The sequence below is a fragment of the Grampus griseus genome (genome assembly GCF_964374135.1).
Source record: "Grampus griseus genome assembly, chromosome: 1".
Taxonomy (NCBI): Eukaryota; Metazoa; Chordata; class Mammalia; order Artiodactyla; family Delphinidae; genus Grampus; species Grampus griseus.
In genome coordinates, this window is record NC_139017.1 from 178,873,153 (window position 1) to 178,899,740 (window position 26,588).

A 26,588-nucleotide genomic window follows, 5' to 3' on the forward strand; every position below is an offset into this window, starting at 1 on the left:
GGCTGGCACCTTGTAAGTAAGCGGAAGCTCTTTTTGTCTGAAAAGTGGGACCCAGGCTCAGGAAGCCAAGGGCCTAGGTTCGAATCCCAGCTCTGCCTCCTGCAGGCGTGGGCTTTAGGCCTCAGTATTCTTGGCTGTGAATCGGAGGTAATAACAGTACCTGTTTCATGGTGGCTGTGAGGATTAAAACCTTTGGCACAGTGCTGGGCAGTTGAAAACAGAGGGGGGTGTTTACCCCTGAGAGCCCAAACTTTGGACAGCCAGACCACTGCGGTGTGCTGTACCCTCCTGTGCCCCCTGCAGTGGAAGCGTGGAGTCCTCACTGCTGGACTGCGGGGAATTCCCATGTCCCTCCTTCTTTTTATCGAGCCCTACAGATGCAGGCTCTGGGACAGCATTTAAAGTCTCAGAAGAGCATTTTTCTTTTGGTTTATTCTGAATGATGTTAGTTCACATTTTCTTAGCAAATTGCTTTTTTCCTTGTTGGAGTCAGAGTTCTAGAATGTCAGAATCAGAATGACCCCTAGGAGCCCCCAGCCCAACTCTGTTATTTTACCGATGGGGGAAAGTGAGGCTCTCAGAGGGTAAAGCCTTGGCCTAGGGCGGCCTCGGACCCTGACAGCCGAGGGAGCGAAGGCAGCTGGTGTGTTGTTCCCTGTCCGGTGTTCCATTGTCGTGCTTTTCCATTGCTCGGCCTCACATTCACATCCGGTTGTGAGGCTGGATCATGGCATCAGTGTGGGCCCCTAGTAGGAGCCCCTGGGTGTTGGTCGCAGTGAAATTGAAGGACATGTCCCATACCAGGTTGGTGGAGAGTACAACATCCACTAGAACTTTCTGCAGTGATAGAGATGCTCCGCGTCTGCGCTGTCCAGTACGCTAGGCACTAGCCGCAAGTGGCCAATGAGTGCCTGAAATGCAGTCAGACATGGAGGAACTGAATTTTTAATTGCATTCATTTAAATTTATTTAAATGCATACAGGCTGGCCTCCTGTGGCTGGTGGCTACCTTATGGGACAGTGCAATAAGTAGAGGAATTTAAAAACCAGAATTCCTGGTAGGCCTCTGAGGGGCAGGGTTTCCTAAGGGAAGCTTGGAAGCTTTCTGGGGACTGTAGGCAGCTCTCCCAACAACAGAGCTAACGGAGGGGGACCTTGGAAGGTACGTGGCCCAGGGCAGATGCCCTGGAGTCCTTTGTAGGGAGATGTGTGAGGTCTGCAGAGTTTCCTTTTGCTTGCCCTGCTTGTAGGTGTAAATCCGCTAGGAAGTGTCTTCAGCTCAGGGATTGCTTTGTTCACTGCTGTACCATGAATGCCCAGCAAAGTGCCTGACATCTGGTAGATGTGCCAATAAAGATTAGTGGAATGGACTTGAATTTTTGTACAAGCACACCCTCGTTTTCTTGCGTCTCACTTTATTGCACTTTGAATATATCGCTTTTGTTTTTTTTTAATAAATTGAAGGTTTATGGCAACTTTGTGTTGTCAGGTGATGGTTAGCATGTTTTGGCGATAAAGTTTTTTTAACTAAAAAAATTTTTTTATTGACTTATAGTTGCTATGCAGTATTACATAAGTGACAGGTGTACAATATAGTGATTCACAATTTTTAAAGGTTATACTCCATTTATAGTTATTAGAAAATATTGGCTATAGTCCTCGTGTCATAGGTATAAAATAAAGAGTTTTTAAAATTATTACACATTTGATCGTGTAAACATAACTTTTATATGCACTGGGAAGCCAGAATAGTCATGTGACTTGCTTTATCTTCGAGGTATGCCCGTTTGGAATTTTTTCTCTTTGGGGCTTTGTCTTTGGGTTTACAGGGAAGTCAGTGAAAACATAGAATCTGAGTTACAGAAACCGCACTCGGAGTTAGTATTCTGGGACATTCCATAACGCGATGCACAGTGCTGGCTCCCTTCCTGCGGGGATGCAGGAGCTGTGGGTGAAGATGCAGTCTTTGCAGCCCAGGGAGCCTGTGGTGGGCCAGGCTGTGCTCACCCACCATGCAGCCTCCCCGTCAGTGGGCCAGGCAGCCTGGCATTGCCCTCGCCTTGGCACCACTGCTTCCCAGCTCCCTGGTTTCAGTCAGGCCAGGAGTTGCTTCCTCCTGTAGGTGACGCTTCTCTGGATGGGGCCCAGCCTGGGGTGACTATTCCCTGTGCTTCCTGGTCTACTTTCTTTCACTCTCGGAGGTATCTTGAGGAGGAGGGTAAATTATATGGTCACCCTGCCTGCAGGCTACCTACATCTGAATAACTGAGGAAGCTTATTATAAATACTGATTTTCTGCATGCAAATTATGCTTCAGTAGAAAAGTCAACAACATGCAGATTTTAAAAAACAAGAAAATTATTTATTTATTTGATTGCACTGGGTCTTAGTTGTGGAAGGCGGGCTCCTTATTTGTGGCTCACGGGCTCCTTCGTTGTGGCAGGTGGGCTCCTCAGTTGTGGCACACGAACTCTCAGTTGCGGCATGCATGTGGGATCTAGTTTCCTGACCAGGGATTGAACCTGGGTCGCCCGCACTGGGAGTGCGGAGTCCCATCCACTGAGCCACCAGGGAAGTCCCCAAAATGAAGATTTTAAAACATTTATGAGATACTTGGGGAAACGTGAATAGTCCCTTGACAGTTAGGAATACTAAGGAATTTCTGGTGGTTTTTTTGGCCCTGCCACAAGGCCTGCGGGACCCTAGTGATCTTGGAGAGGCAGCAGCAGTGAGTGGTGGCTTGAAGCGAGATCTTAGTGCCTTCCCAGGAATTGAACCTGGGCAGCCTGGATGAAAACCAGGAATCCTAGCCACTAGTTCACCAGGGGCTAGAGTCTAGAAGCAAAGTTCCCCTGGCTCTTACCTCCACTGAAAAAATGCATTTCTGAAGGAGGCAAAAAGTGTAAAAACAGGTACAGAGTTTATCATTAGAGACATAACACAACACGTGGGAGAGCTCACAGAGAAACTGTTTAGTTAAGACAGAAGCAGGGCAGAGATGCACACCCGGAGAGGAAGGGTGTGGGCGTCCCCCCTAATGAGGAGGAACATTGAAGAGGGTTTAAGTCATTTATATGGGGCAGTTCTTCCGGGTCTTTGTTTACCTTTGGCCAATTATCTGGTTTCTTTTTCCACACCTGACCTGCCCTAGGACCCTCCCCAGCCTGTGTGCACAACTTTTTTCCAAGATGGATTCCGGCCCAGAGGCCTAAGGGGGGCCTTGGCATCACCTATTCTGGGTGATTTTTGACCCCCAAGGAGCCTTTCTGCACAGGTGCAGTGTCTCCCTTGCCCCAAGGATGGGAAACATAAGACCTCTTGATCTTTTCCTCAAGCAAGGTTCAGCCCCTCTCTGTTCCTGCCATGGCTGTTATCGTAAAGTGTCCACAGGAGACAAAGTCCAGCTCTTTACCCTGTTCCTCTTGTTATTTCTATCTCGAAGGGCAGACAGGAGGCTGGTCATAAATATCTAACCTGGAGCCCACCTATCTCCTGTCTCAGGAAATGCAAACAGGAGGCTAGTTGTACGTGTCCGGCCTGAAGCCCACCTTTTTCCTGCCCCAAGAAATGTAAGCAGGAGGCCAGTTGTAAAGGCCTAGCCCGGAGCCCATCTATCTCCTGCCTCAGTAGTTCCCCGACCAGGGTTCTAGGTATCGAACCCAGGCCCCCTGCAGTGGAAGCGAGAAGTCCTAACCACTGGACCGGCAGATAATTCCGGCCCCCCCCCCCCCCCCCCCGCCGCCCTTCTTTTGTTTATTTGTTTTTTGTTTTGCAGGATGCGGGCCTCTCACTGCTGTGACCTCTCCCGTTGCGGAGCACAGGCTCCGGATGCGCAGGCTCAGCGGCCATGGCTCACGGGCCCAGCCGCTCTGCGGCATGTGGGATCCTCCCGGACCGGGGCACAAACCCGTGTCCCCTGCATCGGCAGGCGGACTCTCAACCACTGCGCCACCAGGGAAGCCCCCCCTACCCCGCTTTTTTTTTTAAGGTGAGGTAATTATATTGTAGTTATGCTTTTTTTAAAAACAACCTTTACTGAGGTATAAATTACGTGCCATAAAATGTACCTATTTTTAATGTACGGTTCACTTTTGACAAATGTGTACACCTGTGTAATGATCACAGTTGTGACATAGAACTTTTCCACCACCTCAAAAAGTGCCTTCCTGGGGACTTCTCTGGGGGCACAGTGGTTAAGAATCCGCCTGCCAATGCAGGAGACACAGGTTTGATCCCTGTTCCGGGAAGATCCCACATATCGTGGAGCAACTAAGCCCGTGTGCCACAACTACTGAGCCTGCGCTCTAGAGCCCTAGAGCCACAACTACTGAGCCCGCATGCCACATTACTGCAGCCTGAGAGCCTAGAGCCCGTGCTCCACAACAAGAGAAGCCACTGCAATGAGAAGCCCACGCATCACACTGAAGAGTAGCCCCCGCTCACGGCAACTAGAGAAAGCCCACGCGCAGCAACCAAGACCCAACACAGCCAAAAATAAATAAATAAATAAGTGATAAATTAATTACATTTCTAAAAAAAAAAGTGCCTTCCTGCCCCTTTGCACTTGGTTTCCTCCCAGCTCTGGCCCCTGGCAAACAGGTATGCTTCCTATCACTAGTTTTGCCTTTTCTAGAATTTCTCATCAATGGAGTCATAGACTCAGCACAATGCTTGTGAGTTTCACACGTGTGTGTGTGTGTGTCGGTGATTCTTGCTGTTGTTGCCTAGTAATCTTCATTATCTCTTTATCAGACAGTGAACATTTGAGTTCTTTCCAGCTTTGGGCAGGTATGAAAACAGTTCACAATTGCAGATTTCAAAACATTTAGGACGTAGCTGAGGAAACTTGAATGCTTACTTGATATTTAATGATATTAAACTGGGCTTCCCTGGTGGCTCAGTGGTTAAGAATCTGCCTGCCAATGCAGGGGACACAGGTACGAGCCCTGGTCTGGGAAGATCCCACATGCCATGGAGCAACTAAACCCATGCACCACAACTACTGAGCCTGCGCTCTAGAGCCTGCGAGCCACAACTACTGAGCCCGCATGCCACAACTACTGAAGCCCGCGTGCCTAGAGCTCGTGCTCCACAACAAGAGAAGCCACCGCAATGAGAAGCCCATGCACCACTGCGAAGTATAGGCCCCGCTCACCACAACTAGAGAAAGCTGTGCACAGCAACGAAGACCCAAAGCAGCCAAAAATAAATAAATTTATTATTTTTTTAAAAATGTTAGTTTAAAAAAAAGAAAAAGAGGAGCTCCTTTCTGCTTGCTAGATGGGATGCTGCCCGATTCACGAATTATTGAATAAAGCCAATTAGAAAAAAGTTATATTAAGGAGTTCGTATTTTAGGTGGAATAATTGTTTTGTGATTCTGTTTTTATTTTTATTTTTTGGCCACACCATCTGGCTTGTGGGATCTTAGTTCCCTGACCAGGGATCGAACCCGGGGCCCCCGGCAGTGAGAGCACTGACTCCTAACCACTGGACTGCCAGGGAATTCCTGTGGTTCTGTTTTCAAACGGAGTCTTTATCTTTCCGAGGGAATGCTGAGATATTTACATGTCGTGATCTGAGCGCAGGTTGGAACAGAATTTCCAGACACAAGGCAGAATGTAAGGAAGGCAGAGTTTATTAAAGAGAAGCGTTGCTGCAAGAACAGCTGGCCGACTTCCTGGTAGCCAGGGAAAGTCGACAATGAGCATGGGTTGCTTGTCTGTTTTTATAGCCAGGGAACCTGCGAGTCATCTGCTAACTGGTCAGAGTATGTATACTTTCAGCGTGCTGAGCGGGAGGAAAACTGGGCAAATGTCTTTCCTTATATGGGATGGGAAAGGGACAGGGCATGCTGCTTGGGAGGGCCCTGGGACATGGCAGTGGTCCCATTGTGACAGAGTGACGGGAGTCCTGTAACTCTTTGTTCCGGCAATATTGGCCCTTTGAGTTTATCTTCTTTGTCCTTGGACACTACGTTCCCCCCTCTCTTTATTTACAGGGCCAATTCTTTGGCCCTATTGGATACCCTGCTCACGTCTACCTACCTGCCTATCTCCTTCTTAGGCGTTCAGGAACCCTTTTTGTAAGGAGAAGGGGCGACAATCTCTCTGGCTGCTTCCTGCTGGACAGGGGCATTGTGGGGCCCTGGGTCCCAATGCCCACTCTCTATCAGGGTATATTTACGGAGGGAGATGAGATCCTGCACAATGATTAGGCAGTTTGTTCCAGTGTATTCCGTGTGCCAACTGGCTGGTACTCTTGTTGTAGCACCATCTGGAACTGAATCTTTTGAACCTGTCGGGAGATGAATTGAGATAATGTGTTAATAATGCAGGGGCCAAACAACAAAACAAAGGCCATCAGGATTGATGGTCCCAACAGGGCAATAGCCATGTCCATCTCTGGATCCCCATAGAGGAGAGGAGGTTGGAAAGCCAGCTTGGGGCCCTGTCCTGCTCTCTCTTTTAAATCTTCTATTAATTTGATGTTTTTCTTTAGAATCTGAAGGTCTTCTTCAACCTGGCCAGAGGTATTAATATAGAAGCAGCATGTCTCATTTAGCAGGGCACAGATACCCCCGCCTCAGCTGTTATAACATTAAGGGCCTATTTTGTAAAACCCCCTCGGCCAGAGAGCCTGGGGCTGACTGCTGTTCCTCAGTGGCTGCTACCGCTGCCTTCCAAGGTTCCTGGGCCGTGATGGTGAGAGGGAGAGCGCTCCTCTCTGAGAGGGGTGTGCCTGCAGACCAGAAGAGCCCTCCAAGGACACTGCATATTATTTCAGGCTGATCAAGAACTGGGTTATCATAAGCATGTCCCCACCAAGCAGCAGTTCATGTTTGTCTCTCCTGGACAGGTCTTACGGCCTCTTCGAGGAAGGACCCAAGGCTGGGAATGCCTCCTGAGGAAGCTAAATCCTTGGTAGTCATAATGGTCGCCTCTGGGACCACAGCAGTAATTGTGCGGGAGCCCCCTCCAAAGTGTGGGAAGATCCAGATAGACCCCTTTACCACACAGAAATGAAAATCCGGTGCCCCTCAAGGATACCCCTGCTGTGGCTCCCCAGAGCCAGGCTCTGACCTTTTGGGAGTTTTCCTCTGGAAATAGACTGGGGTCCCATGGCCTAGGATTATATTGGGAAGGCCAAACTCCAAGGAAGTAATCATCTATACATAAAGGGGAGAATCCAGGCTCTGACTGATTATGAGTGTGACTGGGGGATTGGCATAACAAATTTCTGAATATTAGCTGAATTATGTTATATTTTGGAGGAGAATCTTGCCGGGAGGTTAAACTAAGTAAGTGTCTGGTGGTCACACCGATCCCCACATATTTAGTTCCCAGGGCCGAGCTGTTTATGGGGATATGGTCTTCATTAATACATTTCTCAGTCACAGTTTTCCTTGAATTTCCCCAACACAAAGTGGAATTACCTTCGTGTACCTCATATTTATTTTCCTCGGACCAGGGATCCCACTCCAGGCTAGTCTGATTAAAATTGAGGGTGTAGTTACAAAGAGAGTCATTTAGCCAGCCCAAATGGGTCCCCAGCCATCTGGGTTTTGGAAACAGAGCTGTGCCTCGTCTGCCCAAGCTTGGTCTGATGCCCATATCCTGTTTGTCTCTTCATGAGTGCAACAGGTGGTCAGGACTACATGAATGTCTTGCCGGGTCAGGTCAAAGGCTATGGTGAGGGCCTGAAATTCCTTAATAGAAGTGGTGGGATCCTGACCGAAGGAACCTAACTTGTTTTGAATTTGGAAAATGTCCGACATGGGAAAGGGAACATGGAATCTAATAGTGCCCATGTCTCCATTTGCTACTTCCCTTAAGGGAAGCATATTAGAATCTGTTTCCTGGCATTGGGCAGTCCTCGATCTTGTGTGGGGAGGGAAGAGGGGGCTTTTGCCCTGATAAGGGGGTGGCTGTTGGGAGCTGTGGGTTGAGGCGGGGGCAGGGGCTGAAGCAAAGGGGGTTGATGTGGTGGGGAACAGGAAAGGTCGAGTAGAGGGTCGCCTAGGAGATCTGATGGAGAGGGAGGCAGAGGGGGTCGGGGGGATAAGGTGGCAACAGAAAGACACATGGTGGCATGAGTCCCTCAGCTCCAGATTCTGACTACGGGCCATAAAGCTCTGGATGTAAGGAACCTCGGAGTCCTTTCCTTGTTTCCGGCAAGAGAGATGAAGTTGGAGGATCGTGTTATAATTTAGTGTGCCGTTAGGAGGCCACTGTTCTCGGTCCCCCAGTTTATACTGGGGCCAAGCCGTGTTACAAAAGAAAATGAGCCTCTTCTTTTTGAGGTTCTCAGGGTCAAAATTTTCCAGTTCCTGAGGATACAACCACGGGGTGAGTCTGAGGGAGGCTCCTGAGACGTACCAGAACCCTAAGGCTAAGAATGCCTATGTGCCATAGAATGGGGGTACTGAGAGTCACCACCGGCTGACAGAAAGGTGTCCCCTTTGTCCCAGTGATCTCTCCGTGCGACTGAGGCACAAAATGGGTCGACCGTCTCAACAATCGCATCTGACCGTGAGAGGTGACCCCTGAGCGTGCAACTAAGGCACCTTGTGACTCGGGCAGGGAAAGAAAGAAAAGAGAGAGAGATTCCCGGGACCCACTGGGTGACCCCCGGCTTGGCGATGCCCTGAAACGTGAAAGGCACTCTGGGGACGGCTCAGAGGCAACACCTAGGCTCCTGTAAATCAATCCGGACGGAGAAAGAGGTGAAAGTGTAACAGAGAAGACAGGCTGAGGAATCGGCCTCGTAGCCCTGCCGGGAAGGCGGCGGCCAAGGGGAGGAGGCTCAGTGTTCTGCTTGAACCAATACGCGCCTCAGTCTTGCTGGGGACAGACGCTCTAACAGCCTGGTCCGTTCAGTGACCCTCTTATGCTTTCACGGGAGTCTTCAAGCGGCAGGCACCCTAGCGGCTTTTAAATGCCTGACCTGTGCCCGCACGATGCCAATCGGCCTAGTCCGCAGTCGGGAGGAAGACAGAGGGATCCTCAGCCGTCTGGGCGGCAGTTACTGGGGCGAAGTGAGCGTGGAGCCTTCGGAACACGCCAGGGTGTGGCCCTGGCCAGAGTCCTCTGTTGCTTCCATGGCAACTTGCCTGTTCCCAGAGAGTCCCAAGGAATGAGGAGAGGAGGTGGGGAAAGAGATCCCCCAAGAGATATCCCCGTACGGGCCACCACAATGCTGTGATCCGAGCGTGGGTTGGAAAAGAATGTAAGGAAGACAGTTTATTAAAGAGAAGGTTGCTGCAAGAACAGCTGGCCGACTTCCTGGTAGCCAGGGAAAGTCGACAATGAGTATGGGTTGCTTGTCTGTTTTTATAGCCAGGGGACCTGCGAGTCATCTGCTAACTGGTCAGCGTATGTATACTTTCAGCGTGCTGAGCGGGAGGAAAACTGTCTTTCCTTAGAAAGAGGCAAATGTCTTTCCTTATATGGGATGGGAAAGGGACAGGGCATGCTGCTTGGGAGGGCCCTGGGACATGGCAGTGGTCCCATTGTGACAGAGTGATGGGAGTCCTGTAACTCTTTGTTCTTCTTCTTTGTTCTTAGAGCACACCACCCTGACTCCAGGCGCTAGTTCCCCTCTCAAGGGCAACGAAAGCTTTCAGTTTCCCTGGCCTCCCTCCAGGGATGGTCTACACGGGGCCTGCAGGTGTAGTCACCTGGTTCCCATCATTCTGCGCTTTGCCTTTTTTCATCTAATGGTGCTTCTCCTAGACCGTTCCTCCCTCTTGCTTGGGGCTGTGCACTCTTGTGTTGTGTGGATATAAGTTAATCTGAGTCCCTTATTGGTGGACATTTAGGACACGGCCAGTCTTTGCATGATAAACAGCTTTGCAGTGAGTAACCTTGAACACACTTGGTTTAATCATGTGTGCCAACATCTGTAGGGTGAATTCCTCTCAGTGGAATGGCTGGCTCAGAGCAGCCTATGCATCTGGAGTTTGGACGGATAACGATAACACCAGGTTGCCCTCCAGGAGGTTGTATCCACTCATGCTCCCCGTTCATCGATGAGCCCCTCGGGACAGGTGGGCACAGGCAGGGCGGTGGGAACGTCTGGGTGTGCCTGGCCAGCAGCGCTGGTCTGGGCAGGTGCAGCTTGGAGCCCTGCAGGACAGTGGGAGATCAGGCGAGAAAAGTTCCGGATCCCTGAGAGCTTCGAACGCCTCACTAGGAAGTTGAATCTTTTGTTTTTCTGGCCACCCCGCACGCACGGCATGCAGGATCTTAGTTCCCTGACCAGGGATCAAACCCACTCCCCCTGCGGTGGAAGCGCGGGAGTCACTGGATCACCGGGGGAAGTCCCGGGAGTTGGATGTTGAATCTTTATTCCATAGGAGGGGCCCTGGAGGGTCTGAGCAGGGGAGTGCACTCCTGCCTAAGAAGAGGGACTCTTGGGGCAGTGGGGTAGGCAGTGGGTTAGGGCTGGGAGGCAAGAGGCAGACGAAGAAGCCCCCCCCCCCTGGTCCCCAAGTGACTCCCCACATACCAGCCCTGCCTTGGTTTCCCCGAAGCCGCCCCATCCCCCAGGACAAGTCCAGACGCCGTCCCCAGCCAGCCCCAGGCCCTTGTGACAAGCTCCTGGCTCCATCGTCCCGCTCCCCTCTTCACCCCCGTCTCCCCACAGGCTGCTGGCCAGCGTTGGGGGGTTGTCATCTGTTTCTGGACCCACCGAGCTCTCCCAGCACTGGGGCCTTCCCCTGAGATGCGCCCTCTTCTTGGAACATCCCCTGCCCCCTGTCCCTGGCTCAGCCCTGCTCCCCCTCAGGGACTTGGCCCAGGTGTCACGTCCTCTGCGAAGTTTTCCCCGGCGTCCAGGTGAGTGGCTGCCCCGTCTGGGAGTGACTCCTTGACCCGGGTCTGTGCAGCTTCCTTCGTGCTCCTGTCGTCAGCTTTGTGTCTGCTCCGGAGGGGAGCAGAGTCCGGGTGGTGTCTACTTCGGTTAGCCACGGGCCCAGCCCTGGCCATCTCATCCTGTGCTCTGGGACAGGAGCAGCTGGAGTAGAAGGGGAGGGGCAGTGGGTGACATGGTGACATTCAGACGCCACTGCTGGGAGGGCGGGGGGAGTGGAGGATGGTGAAGAGGATGCTCACCAGAGGCAGTGTCTGTGCCACCGGCCGGCTGAGAGGACGTGAGGGGTGGGAAGCCGGCAGGGTTCCCTGGGCTGACCTTCCACTGTCCTCTGAAGTTTCTGGGGTCCAAGGAGCGAGGGAGTCGCAGGTTAGCATGGGCAGAGGGGCAGAGAGAGGTGGGAGGGAGAATGGGTCACACAGAGTCTCCCCCCAGGACTGGGTCAGGCCCGCCACCTGCTCTGTCCCCCGGCCCCCCGCCCCCCGAGCTGCCCTGCGTGGGGTTGAAACATTTCAGTCGGGCGTGGCCAGTCAGATACCAGGAGATGTCGCGTTAGACTCTGGATCTTGCCAGCTTCTCTCGAAAACCCAGAGCTTCGGCATCCTGGACTCAGACACCTGCACGGCCGCAGCCGGCCAGCGTGCAAGCCCAGTATCGCCCCGTTGCGTCCCTGCTCAGACACCCGTGGGCAGTGCCGCGTGGCATCGTGCTTCGTCTGCTGGGCTGTCTTTTCTTCTTTTTTAATAGTGAAGCACTTTTCATACCCATGTCTTTACTAAAAGTGGGAAAACAGAAGCTCCACAGAGGGGCCGCGTGTTCTCCTGGCGTCCCTCCTTCCTCCCAGTCCTGCCTGGAGGTGACACGCGTAGGGGGAGCTCTGTGGAAGGTGGGTTGAGGAGGACCCTGCCCAGCAGCTCCTGAGCCCTTTGGAGGGAGGGAGGGCAGGTGTGGGATCACAGCTCAGCATGCAGATGGAGGCCAGGAAGGAACCACAGTGAGGCCATGGGGAAGGAGTCTTGATTTGGGGCCACAGGAAAGGGGTGAGTGAGCTGGGCTCTTGCCCCCCTGTGTCTGTGGGAACTGCAGAGCCGAGTCAGGGTCAGGTCCTGGGGGAAGGTTTGTGTCTGCGCTGCCTGCCTGGGTGGCCAGCCGGCCTGGGGGGTTAGGACGGTCCTTGGGGCAGGACCCAGGGTGACCAGGTTGGGAGGGGGCTGGAGAGTATGCAGTCTGGAGCGCCTGGCATTTACTCCTAAGTGCCCAGGGACCCCGGGGGCAGTGGGATGTTGATGGCGTGGGGTCCCCAGGGACCCCCAGTGTGGCAGGGTGGCGCAGGCGCCATCCCCTGTTCTGCTATTTCAGAGGCCACCTCCTTATCAGTCCCTTCCTCCTCAGGGTCCTGCCGGATACAAGCACTTCCTCCTGCACCCTGGGGCCCTCTGTCTGCACTTCTCCCCCTGGCCCTGCATCCCTCTGCACCAGCCTGGCGTGGGCAGCCCCACTTTACAGACTCGGAAAGGCAAACCCACAGAAAGGAACCAGGCTCCGCCAGAGGCAGGCTCTGGTACTCCTGGTGTCAAAACGTTTTGGTCCTCACCTGTCTGGAACCCCCACCCAGCCCTTACCCCACCTCGGCATCCACCAGACACCGGTTCCCGCATGCAGAGATGCACCATCTGGTCTTTACTAAGTTGAAAACAAATACAAAGGAAAGAGTCTGATACAGCAGTTTTGTTATTTGAATTGGCTACCTCTTAAGCTTAAAAAAACCCCACAACTCTGGTATAAGCTTGAAATTTTTAAACTTAAAGTTTTTAAAATTTTTAATTATTTTATATTTTCAGTTGTATGGATATATGATTGACATATAAAACTGTACAACATGGTGACTTGGCATACGTGTGTGTGGTGAAATGATCACCACGGTAAGTTCAGTTAACACCCATCATCTCACATCGCTATAATTTCTTTTTCTTGTGATGAGAACTTTTGAGATCTACTCTCTCGGTAACTTTCAAATATATGACATGGTGGTGTTAACTTTAGTCACCGTGCTGGACATTACATCCCCATGGGTTATTTTGTAACTGGAAGTTTGTACCTTTTGACCCCCTTCACCTGTTTTAACCCATCCCCCCGGAACCCCTCCGGCCTCTGGCAACCACCAGTCTGTTCTCTGTATCTATGAGTTTGAGCTTTCTAGATTACACGTATAAGGAAAATGAAGTAGTTTTTGTCTTCTTCTGTCTGACTTATCTAATGGATCTTAACTGCCCTCAAGGTCCATCCGTGTTGTTGCAAATGGCAGGATTTCCTTCTTTTTTATGGCTGAATTATACACACACACACACACACACACACACACACACACCATGTCTGCTTCATCCATTCATCCATCAGTGGACACTTAGGTTGTTTCATGTCTTGGCTACTGTAAATAATGCTACAGTGAATGTGGGGCTGCAGATATCTCTTCAAGAGAGTGATTTCATTTCCTTCAGATTAATACCCAGAAGTGAGATTGCTGGATCATATGATAGTTCTAGTCTTAATTTTTTGAGGAAACTCCAGGCTGTTTTCCACAGTGGCTGCACCAGTTTACACTCCCATCAGCAGTGCACAAGGGCTCCCTTTTCTCCACATCCTTGCCGGCACTTGTTTCTTGTCTTTTTGATAATAGCCATTCTAACAGGTGTGAGGTGAGATCTCATTGTGTTGGTATTTTTTTTTTAAATGTTTTTATTTTTTTGCCGCACCACACGGCGTATGGAATCTTGAGTTGCCTGGCCCGGGATCGAACCCACGTGCCCTGCTTTGTAAGCGAGGAGTCTTAACCGCTGGGCCACCAGGGAAGTCCCCTCATTGTGGTTTTGATTTGCATTTCCCTGCTGGTTAATGATGTTGAGTAGCTTTTCATGTGCCTGTTTGGAAAAATGTCCATTCAGATCCTCTGCCCATTTTTTAATTGGATTGTTGGTTTGTTTGGCTATTCTGTGAGTTGTACGAGTTCGTTATGTATTCTGGATATTAATGTTTTCTCCCATCCCACAGGTTATCTTTTCATTTTGCTGATGGCTTCCTTTGCTGTGCAGAAGCTTTTTAGTTTGATGTAGTCTCACTTGTTTATTTTTGCTTCTATTGCCTTTGTTTTTGGTGTCAAATCTAAAAAACTCATCGCTAAGGCCTGTTTTCTCCTAGGAGTTTTATGGTTTCGGGTCTTGTGTTCAAGTTTTTAATCTATTTTGAGTTGATGTAAAAGTCTTTTAAAATGAACATTTGATAAGCCAAGTGACGCTTCTTTCCTGTGCTCCGGGGGTTCCCCTGGTCACTGCTTGGGGACCGTCGTGGCTGCCCCTGAGCCAGTGATGCAGGTGAGAAGCAGGGGGCCTGAATGCCCGCACCCCAGGATGAGGGGGTGACATTTGGGGATGGGCGACAGGTACAGACAGCTGTCAGTCACCCCAGGATGTCGGTGCTCATTTGCTCCAGAAAATGGCAGCTACGGCTCTTTCTTGGAGCCTCCAGCCTTCCTGCGGTCAGTTGGCTGACACTCAGAGAAGAGGGGAGAAGTGCTGGTGAACGTTTGAGTCTGACCGCGTGCCAGGCACAGCCACGGAGCTTGTCATCTGCACTGTCTCGAGTGATTCAGTCTTCCCCACCGTCAAACGCGGTGCTGTGCTTCCTCTTTTACAGACAAGGAAGCGGAGAAGTGAGGGTTTGGGCAGCTTTGCTCAGGTCACCCAGCTAGTAAGAGTGGGAGCCAGGAACCATCTCTGAGTCTGCCTGAAAGCAGCCAGACCCGGAGGGCAGTGGAGCTCCGTGGCCCAGAGTGGGGGGTCCGGCCTCGGAGGCCACGCTAGCCAGTGGGTCGGAACAGGCTGGGTGGGCCCAGGGATGCTGGGCACCTAGGAACCGCACGCTCGCTCATTGCCTGGTACCCGTCTCTGGGCCTGAGGCTGGTGCGGGCAGATTCCATCAGCCAGACTGGAGTCTGGGAAAGTGCCAACCTCTCTGGGGTTGCCCAAGGTAGGAGCACAACGCTGGCCTGTTGGGACTCCGCAGATTTCACGGCGCTTCCCCACTGCCCACGGCAAGGAAATGGGGTGGCATTTCAGTCCTTCCTGACCTTGGGGAGCTCCCAGCTCTCAACCCCAGGGAATCGGGCCCCTCTGGTGCTCTCTCAGAGCCCAGGGGCAGGTGGCGAGCGGGCGTTCACTGCTGATGGGTCTGGGTGCTGCGACTTGTTTCCAGTTCTCAGAACATCTGTGGCCGCACGAGGCCAGCTCCCCTGGGACTCCTGATGGAGGTGGTGGTCCTGGGAATTTGTCCATTTTCCAAGGGGTCGGAGCCCGTGTCCTTGTGCTCATTCAGCTCTGCTGGTCGTTGGCAGTCCTGGAAACCAGGAGGGGCAGGTGCGCTGGGCGCCCCACAGCCGGGTCGCCTTGCTGCCACGCTCACGGCCTTTGCGGAAAGTCCCCGCCACCCACCCTTCCTGGTACCTGCCAGGCCGGGTGCCTGTGGCCCTAGGGCAGGAAGGTGGAGACACATGGAAACACGAGCCTGCAGCCCCTTGTCTGGCTGTCAGATCAGCACCCACCCTGAGCAAACACGCGGGAAGTTCTTTTTCCTTCTCTGGGAGCCGTCGGGCCCTTTGGAGGACCTTCTGCCCCTCCCCGGGGTTGCTGCTGTTCACGAGCGGCGTCCTTCCCGAGACTCACCGTGCTGCTTCTCCCCCCCCCCCCCCGCCCAGGATCATGCGGCCGGATGACGCCAACGTGGCCGGCAACGTCCACGGAGGAACCATCCTGAAGATGATCGAGGAGGCAGGGGCCATCATCAGCACCCGGCACTGCAACAGCCAGAACGGGGTGAGCGTCATGTGGAAGACCCCGGGCCCTGGGGGCCTGGCGTCCCCTCTGGCGGTGCCGCAGCCCTGTCCACTGTCGGGTCAGGAAGGGAGTTTGGGTGGAGGCCAGGCCTGGAGCCTTCCCCGCCCCGGTCCCCGGGCCTTGGGGGGTTTTGGGAAGCTCCGGCCCTGGACTGGGGACCCCTTGCGTTGGCAGTTGGTTTGGGGCTCAGCGAGGAGGGGTGGGGACCTCCAAAAACTCAGCTGAGAGCTGCCAGCTGACAGAGCCACCTTTCCAGCCCTCCCGCTGTGTTCAGGGAGTCAGCTTCCTGAGCCCCCGGGGGCCCAGCCCCCCCAGAGCCTCCATGGGCGGCAGTTAATCCTGGGTGTCACACCGCCTGGACCCGGACCCCTCCCCTGCTCCACTGACCCTGGGTCCACAGGCAAGTCTGGGCTCTCCCCTTGGTGGCTTCCGGGCCGCAGAGGCCCGCACAGACTCCTGCGATGGTGCCGGCTCTCCTCCCGCCGCCCAGACAGGGCCAGGCTGGTGGCTTTAGGCTTCAGGGCAGCTGCGGGGCATTCAGCCCATCATCTTCTGCCCGGCCCCCAGCCCTGTGGGACCTGTCGTTCTCTCTGAAGCCCCCCTCGGGTGCTGGGGGAAGGAGTCAGTCTTGTACCCCAACTGCCAACTCGGCACCGGGCAGGCACGGAAGAGACTCCAAGGAAGCCTGAGGCCTTGGGCACTTGGGGGCCCCGGCGAGCCACTTGCTGTGCCATTGTCCTCCAGGCCCAGAGGCCGATTCCACGCCCGCGCAGACTGTGCGTGTGCGCATGCGTGTGCAGCACTGCACGTGTGTAGAATGAACCGAGCCGGGGTGAGTGTGTGTGGGTGGACGTGGGCCTGGGGGCCTTCGCCTGGGGAGGAGTGAGAGTGGGTTGGGCTGGGGGCCCTCCATGTGAGGAAGGGGCTCTCCCGCCTGCTAAGAGTTCACCCTTGAAGTTCTGGGGCAAACCCGGCCACGTTCAGAGAGCGCCCTCTGGTGACTGTGAGGACAGGCCTGAGCCCGAGGGGCAGGGGCTGAGGTGGGGGCCGGACCCCTGGTAGACCCTCCGAGAGGGAGACGGTGAGGGTCCCAGCCAGGCCTGGCAAGAGAGGCTGGACGCTGGGAAGGAAGAGCCCCAGGACTGGGGAGGGAGGGAGGCCAAGTGGGTGACAATGCCTTGGTTACCGCCAGAGTTCAGCGACCACCTAGGGTTTTGCAAAGCTCTGTAGCATTTAGCTTGTGTCGTCCTCACGACACCCCTTAGAGGTCGAGGTGGTTATTGTATTATCCCCACTGCACAGATGAGGAAGCTGAGGTCCAGAGAGCTTGGATACTTGCCCGAGACTTGTTCGTTCTCACTCCTTCCCCAGAGTGAGCCTGGGGTGCAGGTCTGGCCTGTTGGCCGGGAGATGCCTCTGGGCTGGTGGCCCCAAGATAGCGATCTGGAATCCCAGGCTCAGGAAGGGGGCGTGAGCCCCAGGCAGCTCCGGGGGGCTGAGGCTGGCCTCTGCATGGCTCTGCTGGGGCTCTGGGTGCGCCGGGAGCACTGCCACCCACACTCCCTTGGTGGCCTCATCCAGCCTGTGGCTCTAGTACCACGACACAGCCCCGAGGTCCTCTGTCCAGCTGGTGCCTCTTGGCTGGCTCCCCCTGGATGCTTAATCCGCCCTCGACCTGGGTGGGCCCCAAAACACACTCGGGGCCTGCTCCCAGGCTGCTTCTCCCACGGCCTCCCTCTGCTCAGTAAATGGCCTCTGGAGCCTCCGTTGACCCCGTCTTCCTCCCACCCGTGGACCCTGGCATCCAGTCCCATCGGCTTCACCTTGTGGATAGTTCCAGGTCCGAACACTGCACACCAGCCCCACCGCCATCTGGGCCGAGCCACTGCCGCTTCCTGCCCAGATTGCCTAACAGCTTCCTAACAGGCCTCCCTGCCCCTGGTCTGCTGTCCAGCAGCAGCCAGAGAAACCCGTCCTGTGTGAAGTCAGGGCACGGCTCCTACTCCCTCCCCTCGTCATGCCCCTGGGCCACGCCAGCATTCCTGCCCCAAGGCCTTTGCACTGGCCCTTTCCCCTGCCTGGACCGCTCTTCCCCCAGAGACCCACGTGGCTCCCTCTTCCTTCCAGTCTCTGCGTAAATACGATCTCCACGTCCCCGACAACCGGCTCCCTCACTGCTCCCAGCTCTTGTCCACAGCACTGTCCCTCCTGGCACGCTGCGTTTTGCTCCTTTAGCTCTGGGCTGCTTCCCCCACTAGAATGTAAGCCCCACCAGGGCAAGGACTTTTGCCCGTCACTTCCCTGCTGGATTCCCTTAGCATCTAGGCCAAGGTCTGGAACGCAGTGGGCTCCCATTAGCTGTGTGTCTGGAGTAGTTGTCTGCGGAGAGCTTCTGTTTAATGCACACTTACGATGCACCAGTGGCCACACTGCGTGCTTGACCTTCCTTACCTGGGCAATCTCCTTAACCCCACTTTGCAGGTGAGGAAACGGAGGCCCGGAAAAGTCATGTGGCTCCCAAAGGTCACAGAGCTGCATCCTCTGAGTGGGCATCAGCCGACAGGGCCTGGGTGGGTGAGGGGGCAGGTGCAGCTCACATAACAAGAGCAGTAGGAGTTAACCTTTCTGGACCTCGATCCCTACGTTTCTGTGAGAGCAGGGCAGACCACCCCGCCTCTCCACACAGCATCCGCTTGAATCCTGGCGGCAGTCACTGGTACCATTTATTATCTGTATTTTGCAGAGAGACCAGGTCAAGAGCTAGTGCCAGAGCTGGGATTTGAGTCCAGGGCGCAGACCTGTTTCTTCTGGCTCTGCTTCTGAAGCTGCTGTCCCGGCTCAAAGCCCCGTGGCCCTCAGGAGCCCAGGCCCGTGGTTTTCCAGGCATCTCTGCCCAATGGGCAGTGCAGCTCAGGCTGCCTTCGGGAGCATGGCAGGGGGTGCTTCTTGGGCTAGATGCTGATCAGACCCTCACGGCTGCTTTCCGGGTCGGGGCCGCTCCTCCTAGTTTACGCCCCGAAGCAGGGACTTACGGGTGTGTCTGAGCCGCTGGGAGCCACAGACACCTACAGCTTGGAGACGCTCACACTGAATAAACATTTGTCAGCCTGTGTTTTGAATTTCTGGGTCACACAAGTCTTTATGGAGTGCCTGGGGTGGCCCGCTAGGTCTCGGGAAACGGCAGCTCCCAGTCAAGTTGGAGCTGCCTGGGTCCCAGCCTGTGCCGTCCACACCCAGCTGGACATGGATTCAGCAGCAGCCTCCAGCTCCCCCGGGGTCGCCCTGCCCTCCCCTCTGCCTGGGGTGTCTGCACCCCACACCTTCTCCTGCCTGACACCTCAGCATCCAGGTCTCAGCCCCTCACCTGCAGCTGCCCCTCCCACATCGGCACCTGAACCCCACTTCCCACCCCCCACACCTCACGCTGCCCTCTTCGGAGCACCTGCCACGTGCCTATCTGTCATCCGTCCCCCAACCAGACCCCAGGCCAGGGGCAGGCACCGAGTGCAGGGCCTGGCTCCACAGATGCCACCACAAGTGAAGGAATGCCTCTGTAGCCTTAAAAAGGCTGGGGTCCATCTAAGGCTCAGATGTTTAAAGGCAGAAGAAACGAGCTGCATTTCCATTTAAAATATTAACGTATAGGAGTGTTACCTGTGTGCGGACATATCCATCCCATAGTTTAGCCACCCTCCAACAAAGACAGCTGCTTTATTTCGTTTTGGGTCTTGCAGGCGGAGCTTGGATAGTTCCAGAAGTGGCCTAGAGGCTGGCCCCGCATTCTTGCCCCCCCCACTTCGCACTTGCCTTTCCAGATTTCTGCCAGTGGGTGGCGCTGTAGCCACACAAATGTACTCGGGGTGACGCCCAGCAATTCCCTCGCATTGTTCTAGCGTCAGGGGTGACATGTCTGTGTGGGGCGGGGGTGGGGGGACAGGGCCCCGGCAAGTCAGAGGGGGGACGCCACAAGCTGCACTTGCCTGCTCAGCTCGTGCTCTGCTGCATTGAGAGCTGATTCCAGGACATTTATAGGAACAGAAACCATCAGAGGACCCCCGTGTGTCTGAGGATCTCGGGGGAAGGGGTGAAGATGGAGGTCCCCAGGCGTCCCTCCAAAGAGGCAGGTTCTGTGGGTTTGGGGCGGGTCAGGGAATTTGCATGTTTGCCAGGTGTCAGGTGAGTTCTCGCGCAGGTGGGAGAGCTGTGCTTTGGTGCCACAGGTAGTGGCAGGTGGCCGGTGGGAAGAGTGCAGACATGCCAGAGCTTGAACTGACTCACCTACAAGCTTAATATCTCCAACCCCTGCAGAAGGGGTGCTGTGGGGACCAGCTGGAAAAGTGAAGTCCAGCGCTGGCACGGCACCGACAGGCCCTCGAGAGTGGGCCCATCTGCTCCCTGCTCCCCACCCAGCCCAGGGGTACCCATGCTGTCCAGTGTCCTAAAAACCCTGATTGGTTTCTGGTGGAAAGTCCAAAAAGTGCCGGTGCCGTGTTTGGCAGTGAAGATCCACGGTCCTGTGGCTCACACGTAAGATGGTCTTTTGTGTCATTCGGTTAGCATGGATGAAAAGGAAGCTGATTCCATAACATATGAAGAATTCATACAACTCAACAACAAAAAATAAACAACCCGATTAAAAGATGGGCAGAGGAACTGAATAGACATTTTTCCAAAGAAGACATACAGATGGCCAACAGGCACATGAAAAGATGCTCAACATCACTAATCATCCGGGAAATGCAGATCGGAACCACAGTGAGATCTCCCCTCACACCTGCCAGAGTGGCTGTTATCAAAAAGACAACAGATAACCAGTGTTGGTGAAGATGTGGAGAAAAAGGGGACCTCATGCACTGTTGGTGGGAATGTAAACTGGTGCGGCCACTGTGGAAAACAGCCTGGAGGTTCCTCAAAAACTAAAAATAAAGTTGCCATATGATCCAGCTATTCCACTTCTGAGTATGTATCCAAAGAAAATGAAAACGCTAATACCAAGTGGTATCTGCACCCTGTGTTCATGGCAGCGTTATTTACAGCAGCCAAGACATGGAGCAACCTAAGGGCCCATTGATGGATGCGTGGATAAATAAATTATGGTATACACACACACACACACAATGGAATGTTACTCAGAGGTAAAAAAAAAAAGATGAAATCTTGCCATTTGTGACTACATGGGTGGTCCTTGAGGGAATGATGCTAAGTGAAATAAGTCAGATGGAGAAAAACAAATACCTGATGGTTTTGTTCATAGGTAGAATATAAAAGACAAAAAATAAACGAACAAACCAAAAATGCATAGATAGAACAAGGCAGTGGTTAGCAGAGGGGGGTGGGGGAGTGGCCCAGGGGCAAAATGGGTAAAGGAATCGACTGTCTAGTGATGGATGGAAACTATACTTTTGGTGGTGAGCACGCTGTAGGGTATACAGTAGAAATATAACGTTGTTACACAGGAAACTTACACGATGATATAAGCCAATGTTACCTCAATAAAAACTAAACGTAAAAAAAAGCTGATTTTCAGTGCTGGTGCGGGAGTGCTGGGGCCACGTCAAGCACTCTGCCCTTCTGAGAAGCACTTTGGGAACACCTACCGAAATGTTTGTCCCTTCCACCCTGGAAACAATCCCCAATACTGAAAATGACTTAACTAAAAGGACCCTCATCACAGGGTTATTTATAATAAGAGACAACTGAGGTTGATACAAATCTAACAATGAAAGAATATTTTATTTGGCCGTTAAGAAATATCTTTGCAATGGAGTATCGTGAAGTGGAAGTCGTAGAAAGTGTCAAGAAAAGAAATGAGGAAGTAAGTGCCTCACTTTCATAGAATGTGAGCTCCCAAGTGGATCCCACTGGACCCCACGTGCATGTGCTGACTGGCTGCATCCATCCAGTTACCCAGGGGTCCTGGGTGGCCGGGGACATAAACTCTTTTGTTCCTTTTGAATTTTGAGTCATGAGAATGGGTTGCCTATTTGAAGGATAAATAACATTTAAAGAGAAGAACTGTGATTTCTAAGAGCTTGTCACAACACGGGCAGGTTATTTTTCCTCCTGTTGAGTGAAAAGAGCAGATTGTGAAAGTGTGTATTTAGTGCTTGCACAACTACGTGAGGCTATGTATGACAACTATACATGACTGTAAGTGACAGCTACCTGTGACGAAAACTGCAAAACAAGGAGCCAGGCAGCCAGACAAGTGAACCAGTAAAACCCCTGTTCTTGGGGCAAAAAGCCTGGAAAGAAAGATCCCAAAATAGAAACCATGGTTATCTCTGGATGGGAGGAGGGATCTTCCCTCCTTTTCTGTACTTCCCAAATTTTCCATAATAAGTATGTATGCCTTTTTCCACGTTTCATTATACAAGTAATACGTATCTTTTGTAGAAAAGTCAGAAAAAAGAAACAGGCTGCTCGGAACCCCACCACTCAGAACCGCCTGTATCAACTGCTTTGCCGGGTTGCCCTCGGGCAGTGCCTCATCTCCTGGTTTTGCACGTAGGAGTGTGTGGTGGCAATAACTTGCGTTACTTTAACAGTGGGGAAAAAACCGAGGGCCGTTTTGGGGGAGCGTGTCCAGGGTGGGGCCTCGTGGGAGGCTGACCCGCCTCTGGTCTTTGCAGGAGTGCTGTGTGGCCGCCCTGGCCCAGGTGGAGCGCACGGACTTCCTGTCGCCCATGTGCATCGGCGAGGTGGCCCACGTCAGTGCGGAAATCACCTACACCTCCAAGCATTCAGTGGAGGTCCAGGTCCACGTGATGTCCGAAAACATCCTCACAGGTAACTTCCTCTTGCTGAGCCCGCCTGCGGGGTTGGGAGCAACGGTGACAGTAGAAATAAGGCAGCAGCCGCAGCCCACGTCCATTGAGGGCTGACTGCCCCTGGATGGTCCTAACACTGTCTTTGGGTGACCTCCCTGCATTTCCGCCTCCACCTGTGAGCAGGGACTTCTGCCGTCCTCGCTTCGTTTGCAGACGGGGAAACGGGGGCGCAGACGAGTTAGGCAACGAGCCCAGGGTACGGCCCCCCTGCCTTCCTGGGGAGGAAGGGGCCTGGCGGCCAGCTGGTCCGGGCAGAAGGGTGGGAACGGGCTGGGAGGGCGCGTGCCGCCCTCCGGCCCCCCTGCCATCTCCCCAGCCCCCACCTTGCCCTTCCCTGCACGGTGGAGCTGCTACCCCTTGGAAGCTGCTGCCCCTTGGAAGGCGCTGCCCTGGCTTCTGCTCTGCTCCCCTGGGCCCCGCAAGGCAGGCCTAGGCTGGAGCTCCCTGGGCGAACCTTTGACTCTGCTTTGATCTGAATATTCTCTTCCTCGGAGTGGTAACCATGGAAACCCCTTCTCACCCTCCCACTGGGCACTGCAGGGGAGTGTGGCTTCGGTTCACAGTCACTGCTTTTTATAACGGAGATGCTGAGGCAGGCAGGCCCCTTGGGCCCCTCACTGCCCACTGCTTCGTCCCAGGCCACCCGCTGTCGCACCCAGAGGAGAGTCCGTGCTCATTCTAGAGGAAGGAGCTGCCTGGGTCCTTATCCCTCCTCCCGATGCCCTCTCCTCAGCCGTGGCTGCCTGCAGAGCGCTGTGCTCAGAGATCTTTAACGGGCTCCAGGCTTCTCCCCAACACGGGCCAGGAGCTCAGTTATTCATCTGGAGCATTGCGGTGACCGCAGCAGGCCCAGCCACTGCACAGGGAACGACTAAGCCGAGCCACGGCCTGGGGCGGGGGTGGGGAGCGGTCAGTGGGCTTGTGCCCCATGTCCTGCGTCTGTGGCCTGAGCCCGGTCTTTGGCAGAAAGCTCTGGCATCTAAGGGACCTTGGATGCTGGTCTCGGGCTGTGGCACAGAAAGGGGTCCTCTGGCCCTGACTCCCCACGTTGGGGCTGGCAACCCACTGGGAGGAGGCCCAGGGCAGGGCGGGGGTGGGCCCCTCCGGGCCCCTCCCTCCATCCCCCATCCCCCCCTCCCCCCTCCACGTGACCCAGCCCTGCTCTCCTGGGCTGTGCTGGGGGTTGAGCCTCCCTGCTCCTGACACAAGAGGGGAAAGGGCCGTGCTTTCCCGTTGGCTCACGACAGCCGCGGACTCAGTCACTGATGAGTGAATGAATGAAGGAGTGGATGAGTCAGGAAGATTTGGGCCTCTGCGCTGAGGGGAAGCGGGCCTGTCTACAAGGACGTGCCCCAGCCCACTTTCTGCGGGATCCCCCCTCTGGGGGCAGGAGCGGGCAGGAGGCAGGCAGCGCTTGCCCAGAGCTGTGGTGGCAAGATGACAGCCCCCGCCCCGCAGTCAGGATGCTCCGCACCCGCCAGTGTCCCCAGCCGCCCTGACCCTGAAGGATGGACACGCAGAGCCTGAGCTGCCCCGAGAAGGAGAGAAGTGACTGAGGAGCACGGGCTCTCGGGACAGCGGGCCGGGCGTTGTGCTCGTGAGAGGGACCAAGCTCAGAGCACAGGGGCGCCGGCCAGCATTGCCCAGCCTTTCGAGATGGGGTGCAGGGGGCGAGGCCCCGGGAAGACCCCAGGGCCGGATCACAGGATGGGGACGGCGAGACCTGGAGCCCTGGGGCTGTGCCTTCTCTACACGTCTCAGTCACCTTGCCCGCCTTGCCCTGGAGCCCCTGCTGAAGGGCCGGGCGCCCCCTCCCTTACTCTCACATCCGGGTGCCCCTCTCTGGGTCTCAGCACCGTGTCTGTGCGTCTCTCAAACTCTCTCCGTCTTTCCATGTTTGGATCTGTGTGAGTCTCTTACTCTGGGACCCTGTGTCTCGAGGCCTTCCTGTCTTGATGCATCTCTGCCCGCGCGTCCACGAGGATGGGAGCCCTACGAGGGCAGGCCACGTGGCCGCCTGGTCCGGGGCAGGGCCGCCCAGCAGGTGCTCTGTGAACACGGGCCAGGTGGGCGGGTGGACTCGGACAGGTGGGGAGACCGGGCTGGGCGGACAGACAGGCAACCAGGCTGAACCCTGAAGCTGTTCGTGTGCCGTCTCCGTGTTTTGAGACCCCAGGGGGCAGAGCCCCCGTTCTGTGCGTCCCCCCCGCTCGGGGCCTTGCCGCCTGCCGTGAGGCAGCCGGGCGAGCATGCGCCCAGGCAGACAACCAGCAAACCTTTGCTCATTCATCTCCGGCAACTGTCACAATGTTAAGCTAACTGGGACGTGATTGCTGCGAATCCCTCCAGAAAAGAGCTGGGAGCTCTCAAGATTTCAGAGTAGATGTTTCTAGCACTGCACTTGTCTTTTGATGGTTTTATTAAATGATAAAGTACAATTAGCGTGTTTTGCCTTATTTGCTCCACGGTGTTCATTTGGGTCTGGAGGAGGGCCACTTGGGGTTTCCATGGAAACCAGCTTGTCAGGCTGGCTCTAGCTGAGTCAAACAGGAAATCTTTATTCCCCAAAGCAGGTTGTCAGATTCACTGTCAAAGTGTAGTGAAGATATTTTTCCGTGTTATTTGCCTGTGGTCCTGGTGGTGCCGTGGAGCCCGGGCAGAGCGGTGGACATCCTGGCATGAGGAGCAGGCCTGGGCGCCAGGGGCCTCACCCTCTTTCTAATTGACCCGCCAGGGCTTGGCTTGGTCCTCGGGGCTACGTTTAAGGGGAGGAAACTGAAGGCCCAGGTTCGCCTTGGGAAGGCAGGTCAGAAGGAACTGGTAGGAAGTGAGTTACTGAGGGGGACTTCAGGGCAAGCCCCCCGCCCCCGGGCTGCTCCTTGCTTCTCCACTTCCTCTCTCTGTCCTGCAGTTCTCCTGATCGCCACCACATTGGGAATCGTCCATGTTGAAGAAGCAACTCTAAAAGGCCTCCTTGAAAACACTTCTCTGAAATTACTGACCTGGGAGGTCCGGGTCTGTACTCAGAATGGCGTCGAGTTGCTGTGTGAGCCTAGGCAATCCCCTTGACCTCTCTGGGCTTCAAGCTCCTCCTGTACAAGTGAGGGGTGTGGACCAAGTGATCTGCAGGCTCCTTTGGCCCATGGTTTTCAGCCTAGACAGGCCTCCCGCCCTGACGGCACCACTCTGCCCTGAGGCTGGGCTCAGAGCCCCAAAGAAGGTTCTGTTTCCTGTCCTTCAGCCCAGAGCAGAAGCCAGCAGCCCACCGCCCTCTCTCAGCCCCCATTTGGAAGCTTCTGCATTGGAGTGCTGAGTCACCAGCAGCAAAAGTGTCTGGTGTGGCGCCTCCCACCTGGAAGGAGGTGGCCCTGGGGAAGGGAGGGGCCGCGGGGGCAGAGCTGTGATGAGCCGACCCCATGGCTGTGCTCTGGGCTGTGGCCCTGCTGCCTGGGTGGGCTCTGCCTCCACCGCCCCTCCGCCTCAGGTCCATGAGCTGCTTCCTGTCCAGCCGGAGCTCTTCTTGGTGGCCAGTCTGCCCCTCCCCACAGCCCTTCCCTCCCTCTCGCTCCGGAGGCTCCCGGGAGGCCTGTCTGGAGTCGGTGCCCTCCAGATGCGGGCCTTCCGAGTTAGAAAGTGCTAGAAAGCCGACAGGCCCAGGCCCCCCAGGCTTAGACCGGGTGACCTGCAGTCTTTCCAGCAGCCTCAGGGTGGGGGCAGGCTGGAGGCCATGCCTCTCCCCGGTCTGTGCCCACACGTGCACCTCACGGCTGAAGAAGGCCTTGGGGGTGGGGGCCAGAGGTGGCATCGGCCCTGCCTGCCCTGTGCCCGGCGCCCTGCCGGCTCCCAGCCATCACTCACGTGTTTGTCTTCTCTGAAGGTACCAAAAAGCTGACCAATAAGGCCACCCTGTGGTATGTGCCCCTGTCGCTGAAGAACGTGGACAAGGTCCTGGAGGTGCCTCCGGTGGTGGTAAGGAGGCCCCTCCCACTTCTCCCGGGTGG

At 54.8% G+C, this 26,588-nt stretch overlaps 1 protein-coding gene across 1 annotated transcript in view; it reads left to right on the top strand.

Moving 5' to 3' along the window:
- Positions 1 to 26,588, top strand: part of ACOT7 (acyl-CoA thioesterase 7) — a gene marked incomplete at its 5' end in the record, with an annotated part of 90,835 nt that overhangs the window by 2,549 nt on the left and 61,698 nt on the right. The window contains 3 exons of the mRNA XM_082662416.1: positions 15,619 to 15,736; positions 22,390 to 22,546; positions 26,465 to 26,556. Coding sequence (XP_082518542.1) covers positions 15,619 to 15,736; positions 22,390 to 22,546; positions 26,465 to 26,556 — 367 coding nt within the window. The remainder of the gene's footprint in view (positions 1 to 15,618; positions 15,737 to 22,389; positions 22,547 to 26,464; positions 26,557 to 26,588) is intronic.